The 13,121-nt window shown below is 38.3% G+C and overlaps 2 protein-coding genes across 2 annotated transcripts in view; one reads left to right on the top strand and one right to left on the bottom strand.

Moving 5' to 3' along the window:
• Positions 1-13,121, bottom strand: part of TNIK (TRAF2 and NCK interacting kinase) — a 381,266-nt gene that overhangs the window by 349,009 nt on the left and 19,136 nt on the right. The gene's annotated exons all lie outside the window — the stretch shown is intronic.
• LOC110591756 (small nuclear ribonucleoprotein G-like) lies at positions 337-567 on the top strand. Its single transcript, XM_044914828.1, has one exon. The coding sequence runs from the start codon at positions 337-339 to the stop codon at positions 565-567; it is 231 nt and encodes a 76-aa protein (XP_044770763.1).

The raw sequence follows: 13,121 nt of genomic DNA, 5'->3' as shown, positions 1-13,121 counted from the left end.
GCTACACTTGTGGTGAGCAAGGCATAAGGTACAAACTTGTGGAATCATTACGTTGTACACCTGAAACTAATGTATTATTGTGTGTCAACTATACTCAAAAAAAAAAAAAAAAAGATCTAACATGTACAGAAGTTGTACTATGCACTCAGATACAAAGATGAAGAATATGGGACCCTAGTTAGCCTTAACTCTTAAAGAGATCACTGTCCAGTGAAACTGTAGTAAAACAATTTTTTTTATTAAAAAAAAATTTTTTTCAGCAGGGCCTACGGGGGGAGCATGAGGGACGCCACGAATTCCATTTGGAGGCATCTTTGAGCTCGCCGAGTAGACACCATGAGCAAAGCTCACCCTCCCGAGTTGAAAAAACTTATGGACAAGAAATTGTCATTGAAATTAAATGGTGGCAGACATGTCCAAGGAATATTGCGGGGGTTCGATCCATTTATGAATCTTGTGATAGATGAATGTGTGGAGATGGCAACTAGTGGGCAACAGAACAATACTGGAATGGTGGTAATACAAGGAAATAGTATCATCATGTTAGGAGTCTTGGAGCGAGTATAAACAATGGGTGTGTTCATCAGAAGAAATCAACTGCTTCCACATGGCCCCTCCATAGTACCTGTTTTACTACAATATAAAAATCAGGTCATGTGCATTTTCATCTTGAACTTTTTTGTTAAATAAACTTTTATGATAGTCAAAAAAAATTTTTTCAGCTTTATTGAAATATAATTGACATATAACATTGTGTAAGTTTAAGGTGTAAGAAGTGTCGATTTGATACACTTATATATTGCAAATGATTACCACTGTAGCATTAGCTAACACCTCCATCCAGTCACATAATTACCATTTCTTTTTTGAGGTGAGAACATTCAAGATCTACTCTCTTAACAATTTCCAAGTATATAATATATTATTGCTAACTATAAGCACAAGGCTGTGCATTAGATCCCAGAACTTATTCATTTTCTAACTGGAAGTCTATACCCTTTGACCAACATCTCATTTCCCCCTGCCTTGGCCTCTGAAAAAAAAATTTTTAATCGACCAAATTAATTCTCTTCATTGGTATAAAAGAGTGAGTTCTCATTAGTGTTCTAATACCTCCTAGGTGGGTTGACTGAGCAGTTGAAATCTTTGGAAGCTTAGAATCTTCCTCTGCACAAATGAGAAGGCAGACCAAGAAGTCTATCACACTCCTTCTCCAATGAAGATATGTGCTTTTGATTGCCATTTTAAACCAGGTTGAACTTTCCCTCAGTTTTTATAAGGTTCCAGGGCTAAAGCTGAAGATATTTTAGTCAATGTGCAAATCAGTCAATGTGTAGCACTGTGTCAATATGTGAATAGTTACGTATTACATCACTATATAAACCTTACACAAGCTACTAAATAGAGGAAATGACTACAATCACCCAGACCATTTAAAACCAAATTCTTTACATTAAAAAATACTCTGAATTCATATATATTGGTGCATTGTGTTTATATGCACTCCCATTCAATTTACACATGATTAATTTGTGTGCTTCAGAAAAAAGCAATGAAATCAATACCTGCTTTTAATATTCATATACTAATTTCAAAAACCACAATTTAAGCAACCTGCCAAATATTAAACCATGGGTATGTAAACTAGTAATTCTTCTCAGATATCTGTTAGTAATGTTATAAATAGTAACACTAATTCACACTAATATAAATGCCAACTTTTTAGCACCTCTTTGGCTAAATAGAGAAGTATGAATAATTTGACTCTCTACAAATTCTAATTTTAAGAAATTATATTTATCACTCATGCTATATTTATTACCCATACCTACATAGTATTTATCCTAAATTCTATGCAGAAGACAACCCATTGGTAATTTTTTTCATATTAAAAAAAAGGTTTAATGTGAACAATATGGGTTCTACTTAATCAAAAAAAAAAGGAAGAAATAACAGCAACACGAATGTAAAAATGCACATTTTTTTCAACATCGAAGTCATCTTGGAATACACACAAAACTATTTTAAGCAGGAATGAGTTTTATTCAGGTCTACCTTCAAATCTCTGCCCATTTTAACTGGAGCTCCATCCTCTCTAGACCCTTTAAACCTTTACCCCTTCTCAGGACACCCTGCCACTGTTAACCCTGCCCTGCTTTCCTTATAAGGCCACAGATTCCTCAACTCCAGCCACAGGTACCAATGACTGAGGAGGGGCAAAGGTTAAGGTCACCGGATTTGGGGAGGGCAATGAACAGCAAGAGCCAGGTGTTGAATGGCCATCTACCTGGACAAATAATTGTCAAGAATGATGAAGACAGGTGCAGCCACTATGGAAAACAGTACGGAGGTTCCTCAAAAAAATTAAAAAATAGAACTCTCATATGATCCAGCAATTCCACTTCTGGGTATTTATCCAAAAAGAATGAAAGAAAACACTAACTTAAAAAGATTTTGCACCCCCATGGTCACGGAAGAAGTACTTACAGTAGTTAAGATATAGAAACAGCCTAAATGCGTACATGGATAAAGAAAATGTGATACTGAGAAAAATCCTCCCTGATTTCTAGCATTAAACCATCTGCTTTTGATCCCCTTTTCTTAATCAAGTATAGTCGAGTGCCTCCATAATCTAAGAGCATGGGCTAGTTTATTAAGCTTGTGAAAGTTTATAAACCTTCCCATTACTCAGCTTCCTTCGCTGTAAAATGGAATGGAATGTCCACTGTTCAAAGCAGTTGTAAGATTTAAATACGATAACAGATTACGGTAGCTGCCACAGAGTCGGGTGCTTAACATACAGTAGCGATTATTGTTACCCTCTAAGGCCTGTCTCCCTCAACAACAAAGCACACTTTCTCTCACATTAAAGATTCCATTTAGAGCCCACTTCCGAGAGGCGTTCTAGCCACTGGGAATGTAGCCATGAACAAAACCAAGGGAAAATCCTTGCCCTCGTGGAGTTTACAGCCTAGCAGGGGGAGAGAGACGGGCAATAAATAAAACAGAGAAGTAAATTATATGGTGTTAGATGATGCCAAGCCCTATGGAGTCGCAATTTATGAAAGTGTGTTCTGGGAGGCCTCACTTAAAGATGACATGCGTGTAAGCAAAGATCTGAAAGAAGCGAGTAGCCAAGCAGGTATCTGGAGCAGAGGGGTCCTTGGAGGGCCGAGGCAGGAGCATTCTGGACCATGTGAGGAATAGCAAAAAGGCAGGTGTAGCTGAAGCCAGTGAGCACGGGGAAGAACAGCAGATGAAGGCAGAACAATGAGGGGAAGAGGGCAGGAGGGGAGCAGATCCGGCCTGACAGGGCCTTGAAGGCCATTGTAAGGAATTCAGCATTTACTTCGAGTGAGTAGAAGAGTGGGAGCCCCTGGTGAAATCTGTACGGTGGCATGATCCAACTTAACCTTTGTTAGGATCACTCTGAACACTGTTGAGGACAGGCTCAAGGTCAAGGAAGGAAGAGGAAGACCAGTTAGGAGACTATTTCAGTAATTTAGGACAAAGACGATAGTGGCTGGTTGATGTCAATAAAAGTGAGAAGTCGTTGGATCCTGGATCTATTTTTGAAGGGAATATAATACCCAAAGGATTTTCTGATGGATCCAATGTGCGGTGCAGAAAAAGGGAAGGGCCACTGATGACTCCCAAGGATTTTGTCCCCAGCAACTGAAGAACCAAGGGGTCCTTTAGTGGGTAATGCCTTTATCTCTCCCGGACCACTGCTTCCTACCCACTAACAGCCCAAAGGTCTTCCTTGCTTTAAGAATAGAAGAGAAAGCATGTCAGCTTTCCGCTGTCCTAATCTCTCCTAATGCTTGACACTAAATTTCCTCGCAAAATTGCACTGTAACCACTGCCTTCACCTCCCCCTGCCTCTACAACAGACCCCTCCCCTTCCCTTCCAGAGAACACTCCGGCAGGGCCGTGAGGACATTCCAATCATCCAGCCCAGCCTCTGGAATTCTGTACTACAACGTACCCTTCTTGCTACACTGTAGCATTTGGCACAGCCTCAATACCTCCTTCCTCAAATTCTGGCCTTGGTGGGAAGATCCACTGTCCTGACTTACTGTAATGACTGTGACCATTCCTTCCACAGTCTCCTATCTCCTTTACTCTCTCCTTCATTTCTGCTCTCAAGTATCACACTCTAAATTCCTCTCTGTCCCTCTGTGCACTACCAGGACCTTCTACTCACAGCCATTCTGACTGTTCCCTACATGGGGTCCCTAGCCACCAGCTCAGCGTCTAGAACATCGCTGATTGCACAAATGAACGAATCAATCAATCCGTTCATCAGTCGTCACGTCTCTATTTAGTTTTCATCTGTCTCCCAAGCTCCTGCTCTGTTATTACAGCACAAGCTGCACGTTCCTGTTCAGTTCTCGGAGTCTAAATGAAACACGCCATCTTAACTCTCCCTCCACATAGCAGGCTGCTTCATTCGGACTACCGCATTTATTTTAAGGATGTAACGATCCCTGTATAAAAACTTTTATTTCCTCAAGACTAAGATTTCTCCAAGAGCCTCCCTTCGGCCCTCTTCAATTCTTTTTACAATGCTACCAGCTCAATTTTCTACAACACTAGTTTGATCATGTCATTCATCTAATCAATAATGTTTATTGGCTCCATATTGCCTTCAGAAGTTGAGACGCAGAGGGAGACAAACAGAGAGACAGAGAGAGAGAGAGAAGGAAAGAAAAAGAGGAAGGAAAGAGAGAGCACAAGAGAATATTATCTAGGCTTGATTTTGGCTATTTTTTTTTTCTTTTCTTTTAAATAAACTTTCTTCTTTTTGGCCCCACCTTGCACACCAGTTTTATTCCAAGCTGTTCCTCAGGGCTGCTTTTTAGATACATTTTCTCCTCCTAAATTCTGACATACTCCATCTAGCCCCTTGACTAGCCAAAGTATAATACAAGCCCTTCGCTATATATTAGAGACTTTTAAAGTCTAGTCTGTATCAACCTGTCCAATCTTACTCCCCACAAATGTCTGCCAAAAACCCATTTTCTCCCTTCAGATGGTCTCTCCACCCCTCCAACAAGCCTTATACACCAGTGTTCTCACAGTTCCTTGCCTGGTTGTTTTCTCCTCCAGCTTCTCTTTGTATCTTGTACTACGTGTTCATCAATGCCCCGCTCAAATCCTGCACTGCCCCAGAAGCCGTATACACACAACCCGGCCAAGAGTGGCTTGCAGCATTCCTGTCCTAGAATGTACTGTACTTGCCACTCCTATGCCGCTGATAACACTGGTTCTCAAGTGGGGCCCTGGAACCAGCAACAGTATAACTTCATTAAAATGCAAATGCTTTGGGGCGCCTGGGTGGCTCAGTTGGTTAAGCGACTGCCTTCGGCTCGGGTCATGATCCTGGAGTCCCGGGATCAAGTCCCGCATCAGGCTCCCTGCTCGGCAGGGAGTCTGCTTCTCCGTCTGACCCTCCCCCCTCTCATGTGCTCTCTCTCTCTCTCATTCTCTCTCTCAAATAAATAAATAAAATCTATAAAAAAAAATAAAATAAAATAAAAAAATAAAATGCAAATGCTTCCGTGTGCCACCGCTCATGGCCCCCCAGCCCTACTGAATTAGAATCTCTAGAGGCCGAGTCCAGCAATCTGTGATTTAACACACTCTCCAGGAAAGGCTAATGCACACTGAAGTTTGAGAACCACTGAAGTTTTATAATAAAATTTATAATAAAATTTATCTTGCCAACCAAACAATATGCAAAATGCCAAGAGCAGTATCTAATGTATAGCTGTCCACCCAGAAACTTGAGTTTTGTGACACCGTTCTCCGCGATGGCATCTCATTAAATATCAAGTGAATTTTGCCCCCAGCCCCTAATTTTGAGGGAAAAAAATCATGAGAAACAACGAAAGTACTCTAATTTTTAATATGAACCAAGAAAAAAATTAATATTGTTTTAATCAAAAGTTTAAGCTTTTTAATATTAGCACAAAATTAAATGCTTTTATCTAATACTTAATATGCAGTAAATAAAGAGACTCTTCTTTTCTATTTCCTTTATAGTTCAGCTTTGGAAAAATAGTTCTGAAGTTTTGAGGTCTTACCTTAATCATGAATACAGGAGAAGGCACCTAAATAAAAATCCTTGCAACAAGATGAGACCTTAATTTTAAACAATCTGTATGTTACAGAAGATGAAAAGTCAAACCAAGTCAAGTTAGACATTCAGGTTTAATATTCTGCTTTCAGGAAATTCAGTAATAATGAGTCACACTTAGGTCCAGCCTACTTATTTCCACTCTTTAGACAACCACATTTAAGAAAGAATTCATTAAAAGGCCCAAAATGAAACATTTTTTGTCCTGGATATAAAGGAAATATTATTAACACTAAAAATGCCATGGGATAGTATAATATGTTCCATTTATTCCCTATATTGATGAACTTTTTTCATGTTTAATGTAAAAAGGATACAGTGGTAGCTATGCTAGGTCTTAGCATAATTTTGTATACTGAGCCTCTTTGGAGTTTTATTGCCAAAATGTCCAAGATTCCATACCAGTACATTCTTTTTAATATAATTATTTTTAAAAACAGAAAGACTGGAAAAGACTATGCCAAAATAGTAAAAGGAGTTACCTCTGGTACCACATAATTTTTTTACTTCTTGGTTTTTTTTAAAGATTTTATTTATTTATTTGACAGACAGAGACAGCGAGAGAGGGAACACAAGCAGGGAGAGTGGGAGAGGCGGAAGCAGGCTTCCTGCTGAGGAGGGAGCCCGATGCGGGGCTCAATCCCAGGACCCTGGGATCATGACCTGAGCCGAAGGCAGATGCTTAACAACTGAGCCACCCAGGCGCCTCCTTCTTCTTTTGTAATAACCAATTTTTTTTTCAATGAGCATATATTAACTTTCAAAATCTGGAATAAAAAAGTTTTAAGGACACATTTTTGTTTTATGTAAGAAATAGTACAATAGTTCATTTCTTCATTTAGGAGAATTGTGTGTGTGTGTGTGTGTGTGTGTATTTTTCACATCTCATTTAACACAAAAACGCTATAAGGTAAAATCATTATTCACATTTTGCGGATAAGAAAATTGAGTCACAGAGAAATTAAATATATTGTACATAGGACTCAAACATGTGCAGAATGATGTTAAAGCTTACTAGAGTCACCCATTGGGAAGCTGCCATCCAGGCTGAAACTTCCACCTTGCCTTTTGGCAATTCCCAAGACTGGTTCATTACTTCCTTTTGAGAATGTAGAAACAGAACGGAACAGCAAAAACAACAGACATTGGGTCATTATCCCATTTCTCTTATTCTACACTATGTCCTGATAACTCAAAAGGAAACAGACAAAACATATTACACATAAAAATTTGAGAATGCACCTTCATGGTGTCCTCAAAAGGGGGAACTGCAAGAGGAGATGGCCTCCTTAAGACTGAAACAAACAGCAAAAAGGGAAAAAAGACTGAGAGGAGGACAGAAATGAGAAACACACACACACACACACACAGAAGCCTAAAATCTCACTGCAAAAGCAGAGGCAGTAAAGAACAGAACTGGTACTGTGGAAAATAATATCCATACCATGAAAGACAAACAGGAAACACTCTACCAGAAGCAATTTAAAGGACAGATATAAAAATAAAGACAGGAAAGGTGACATATAAGGACCATAGGGGACAGAGATCCAAATCAAGCACATAGATATTTCACAGGATGAAATTCAATAGGAAGGAATACAATTAATAAAAATAATAAGGGTAAATAAACATATGTGGATCAAAACCAGCTTCCAGGAGCAAAAGTACACTGAGTTCTAAGCAAAATAACTGAAAACAGATCCCACCTGTGCCCAAAAAAGTAACTTCTAATTTTTTTCAAAATTCATTTAACTAACCAGGCAGAAAATCAGGTTAACTACAAAGTAATATCAAACTAGACCCAAAGCTCTCTTTCACAATATTAAACACCACAAGCCAATGAATCATCCACAAAATTTGGTGAGGAAAGGGTGGCGATAAAGTAACTGTATTCCCCAATTATTGTTCACAAAAAAAAGGCAAAAGAAAAATTTTAAGCTAGACAAGAACTCATAAATTATGTCAAATACATAATATTCACAAAAAAGTAAAGTATATATTCCAGGTAATTGAAAGATAAATCAAAAATAGAGAACTCAAAAATATAGTAAGTGCAAAAAACAATGAATTTAGTATAACCAATTTAATGCTAAACACAAAAGGTATCCCTGAAAAACAATGTATTGTTTTTAATACCTTCAAATTTGAATTTAACATCTAATCTTTTATAAAATAAGTATATAATATTAAGTTGAGATCAGATAACATAACATATATATATCCAAGCTATAATGTCAGATTGAATTAAACACTGGAAAGAGCAGGAGAAGCATGGGATCAAGGTAGGGATATAAGGTTTCACTCTTTGTTATGGAACAGGGACATTAAAGGCTCCCATTTTCCTATTAATTTGCATAATTTGAGAACTACAGGGCTTAAATACATATTTAAATTGCATTTTTGAAAAAATTCTATATAGAAAAACAAAGAAACACTAAGGAAGATAGGACTTTAAAAAAGAGAGACAATCAAACACAAATCAATAAAACCAAATGATTTAAACTCTCCCTCTGAAAGAAAACCCTCAGACTGGGTTCAAAAATAAAATCTTCTTCACAATATATACTTTTATCAAATCCTAAAACTAATCAAGTCCTAAAACCTAAAACTAATACACTGTCAAATATGTCTCATTTAAAAACAAACAAAAAACAAAATCATACCATGTATATGCTTTCTTACAGCAAAAATACACCTAGACAAAGTCTAGAAATTAAAAGAAAATCAAAAATATCAAGCAAGCACAAAGAAACACTCTTAAAAAAACAAAAATAATTTCTTCATGATAAGCACTGAGTAATGTATGGAATTGTTGAATCACTATTTGGACAACTGAAACATATGTTAACTATTATACTGGAATTCAAATGAAAAATGTAATTTAAAATAATAATAATAATAATTTACAAGAAAAGCCATTATTGGGACAGAGTGTTTCTGTATTCATAAAAACTATAATCTACTATGAAGTTGTAGCCCTTAAAACTTTTGTATTACAAGTAATAAAATTAGACATATAACACACATGAATGACAGAAACGCAAATCATACCAGGAGACTAGGAAGCTATTTTTGTCTGGTCATTCTTCCAGATGAAATTTAGAATCATTTTGTAAAATCCTAAAACAAATTCTTGCTTGATATTTTTATTGGAATCCCATGTTAACGTATGAAGAATAGACACCTTTACACTACTAAGTGTTCCTATCTAGGAACATAGAATATCTTTGCATTTACTCAAGTCTTCAGTATATCCGTTGTTAAGATTTAAATTTTCCTTCAAATAAGTCCTACAGAGATCTTGTTAAGTTTATTCCTAGATATTTTATAATTTTTGTTATCACTGTAAAGGTATCATTTTTCAAATACATTTTCTAATGGGTTATTTTGGTTCACTAATAAGAATGCTATTGGTTTGGGTATACTTATTTTATATCCAGCCATACTGCTAAATTATTATTGCTCTATTTTTTTTCAACTGATTCTCCTAAGTTTAAGTTATCATCTGTAAATAATGAAAACATCACTGTCATCTAATACTGATAATTCTTGTTTCTTCAGTCTTGTCTTATTTCAATGGCTAAAAGTTCCAGAATAGAATATATTATTATTGGTCCTTACCTTAACCCTCACACCTTTGTATAATACCTGTTTAAAAGGAATATACTAGACAGTCCCTGACTTATCATGATTTGACTTACGATTTTTCTACTTTAAGATGGTGTAAAAGCAATATGTATTCAGTAGAAACCATATTTAAAATTTGCATTTTGATCTCTTCCTGGGCTATCAATATGCAATACAAAGCTCTCTCATGATGCTGGGCAGGGGCAGCAAGCGGTAGCTCCCACACAATCATGAGGTTAAACAACCAATATACTTACAAACTTTCCGTACCTATACAACCAGTCTGTTTTTCATTTTCAGTATAGTATTCAATCAATTACATGAGATACTCAATACTTTATTATAAAATGGGCTTTGCATTAGATGATTTTGTCCAACTATAAGCTAACATAAGTGTTCGGAGCACGGTTAAGGTGGGCTAGGCTAAACTATGATGTTCGGCAGTGTATTTTTGATGTAGCCTATTTCTAACTCACAATGAGTTTATTGGGACATAACTGCATCGTAAGTCGAGAAAGATCTGTGTGTCACTTAAGATGTTTACAAGTGCAAATGAAAGATTACACAACATCAGTGGCTTAAACAATGAGGAAATTGTTAGCTAATATAATATGAAATCTGGAGTCAGGACAGTTCTAGGTTGATTAATTCAGCTACTCAACAACAATGTAGGAATCTAAGTCAGTTTTTCTGTGATTCTCCAGGCTTTCCCTTCATGATTGTGAGATGGCTCCAGCAATTCTAAGTATCATGGTCTTCTATACAATATCTAACGCCAGAAGAGGAAAAGTCTCATTTTTAAAAACTCACTTGTAAAAGTGAGGATATCCTTCCCACAAACCCCGCTGACTCCTTCATCCGCCCAGTTGTGTCTCATGACTTACCTAAACTCATCAACAAAAGGAATGGAATCCAATCCTTAATCTAGTCCACCTCCTCCATGCTAGGGCCAAGGATGTAGGGGGCAGGGGTCCACTTCCTCTGAGAATGTGGGAGGGGTAAACATCAATGCAAATTCAGAGCACTGACATCAAGAAAGGAGATGGGAACAGCTGATAGGTAGTTAACCAACAGTATCACCACACAGAGAATCTCTGGTGTTTGAAGAGTAGGGATGAAGTGAGCTATTGGTTTTAGACACATTCTTTATCAAGTTAAGAAAGGATCCCTTCATTCTTAGTTTAACAAGAACAGTTGGAATGGGGCACCGCTGGCTCAGTCAGTAGAGCATGCAACTCTTGATCTCAGGGTCATGAATTCAAGCCCCACATTGGGTGTAGAGCTTACTTTAAAAAAAAAATAGAATAGGGGTGCCTAGGTGGCTCAGTCAGTTAAGTATCAACTCTTGATTTTGGCTCAGGTTGTGATCTCAGCATTGTGAGATCAAGCCCCACGTCGGGCTCAGTGCTGGGCATGGACTGCTTAAGTTTCTCTCTCTCCCTCTCTTTCTGTCCACCCCCCACAAATAAATAAATAAAATTTTAATAAAAGAATAGTTGGGGTTTTTGGGGGGGGAGGGTAAATCAAGAATGATAGCTAAATTTTACCAATGCCTTTTGACTGTTGAAATGATTCCAGAGTTAACATCCTTTGGCCTACTGATGTGTTGCATTGTATTAATAGATTTCCCAAAACGGAAACAAAAGTGCTTAAAGGGCATTTTCTGTGTTTTCAGTTCCATACTGATTTGCAATATTTAGGCTTCCTCATACAAAGCAGGACACATACGCTTATTAGTAAACAATACTTCATATGTATATTTCCCCTCCCCCCAGATCCCATGTCAAAAAGATTGAAGAGGGAAAGACTAGAGTTAGGGGGTGGCAGGCAGGAGAGAAAGAGATAACAATCCAGGCATGGAATAATTCAGCTTAGTCTGGGGTAAGGACGGCAGGGCAGGAGAGATGCAAAGGCTACTCCTAAGAAGAAACTTACACTTCATCCACATCAGTATTTGGCATCAACGGCACCTCCCAAAACGGAACCAGTGAAAATTGCTCTAAGGTATTTCAGCCCCCTGAAACATCCCACTCGCCATCTTGGTCCACTCCCCCCACCTCCCTCTACCCTATACAGCTGGCCATCCACCCCCGAGCTCCTACCAAACATCTCTTTTTATGTCTGTCTCTACCACTACCGTTGGAGCTCCTTGAAGGCAACGCTGGTGCTGAACGTGTTGAAAATTATATCATGCATTTGCAATATGGCAAGGGCTGTCCTAAGTACTTTACATAAAAGATGTTTAATTCCTGCAATAACCCCACTCATCTTACTATTATCTCCATTTTACAGGCATGGAAAGAACCTAAAGAATTTACATAACTTGGGGCGCCTGGGTGGCTCAGTCGTTAAGCATCTGCCTTCGGCTCAGGTCCTGATCCCAGGGTCCCAGGATCGAGTCCCACATCGGGCTCCCTGCTCGGTGGGAAGCCTGCTTCTCCCTCTCCCACTCCCCCTGCTTGTGTTCCCTCTCTCGCTGTGTCTCTCTCTGTCAAATAAATAAAATCTTTTAAAAAAAATAAAATAAAATAAACAAAAAATAAAGAATTTACATAACTTGCCCCAAGTTACAAAGCTTTTAAGCTGTAGCGCCAGAGCCCAAATGCAGAAACTGACCCCTAAGGTAACCTGTAAGCCACTTTGCTTCCTGTAACTCTGAAAACAAATGAGATAAGCCACAAGCTCACAACGGGTCTCAATTATGTCATGATCACCTCCCATATAGGTTACTCTCTGCGGAACTGCCAAAAATGTTCTGGCTGACTTCACTGCCAAGGTGTCATCTGGAGAATCCTAACCAGACGCCAGAGGCCATCATCATTCATTTTCACTCCCTGATTTTAGGACACCCGAGAACAGGTGGAAGATTTGAACATTTCGGCACAAATCTACATCGGAATAGGCAGCGTGTTCACCTCGCCACCCTCTTCCCTGTCCTTATCCAGAGCCCTCAGCACATTTCCCCCTGAGGATCACTTACTTGGCCAGCTCGCCAAGAATCTCAACACACCTCAAGAAAGAATGAAATCAAGTGCGACTGTATCCCTGCCCGTTCCCCTCTCCTTTTATTACCGCCCCAAAGCCTAAGAAAGCTTGGAATCTATTAATTCTATCTTTATAGCAGGAATTTCTATTCGTTATTACCTGGGAAAGGAAGAGTCAATTTAATACCCTTGATTTCAAAGATTCTATCCAACGAAGCCGGAGCCCATTACAATCATATAAGCTAATTACTGGAAAGTGCAACAGTCTGCATTTGTAAAAGAAAAAGGTATCCAAGCTTAGCAGGCTCTACCGAGTAGAGAACATAAAGACATGATGATGGCCTTTGTCATTGAATTGCATTTTCAGA

Source organism: Neomonachus schauinslandi, chromosome 1 (genome assembly GCF_002201575.2).
Source record: "Neomonachus schauinslandi chromosome 1, ASM220157v2, whole genome shotgun sequence".
Taxonomy (NCBI): Eukaryota; Metazoa; Chordata; class Mammalia; order Carnivora; family Phocidae; genus Neomonachus; species Neomonachus schauinslandi.
Note: the sequence above shows the minus strand (reverse complement) of the source record. Positions and strands in the feature narration are given on the sequence as shown.

What these genes read in the sequence shown, in the direction of transcription:
- LOC110591756 (XM_044914828.1), top strand. Translation starts at nt 337, where the DNA reads ATGAGCAAAGCTCACCCTCCCGAGTTGAAAAAACTTATGGACAAGAAA.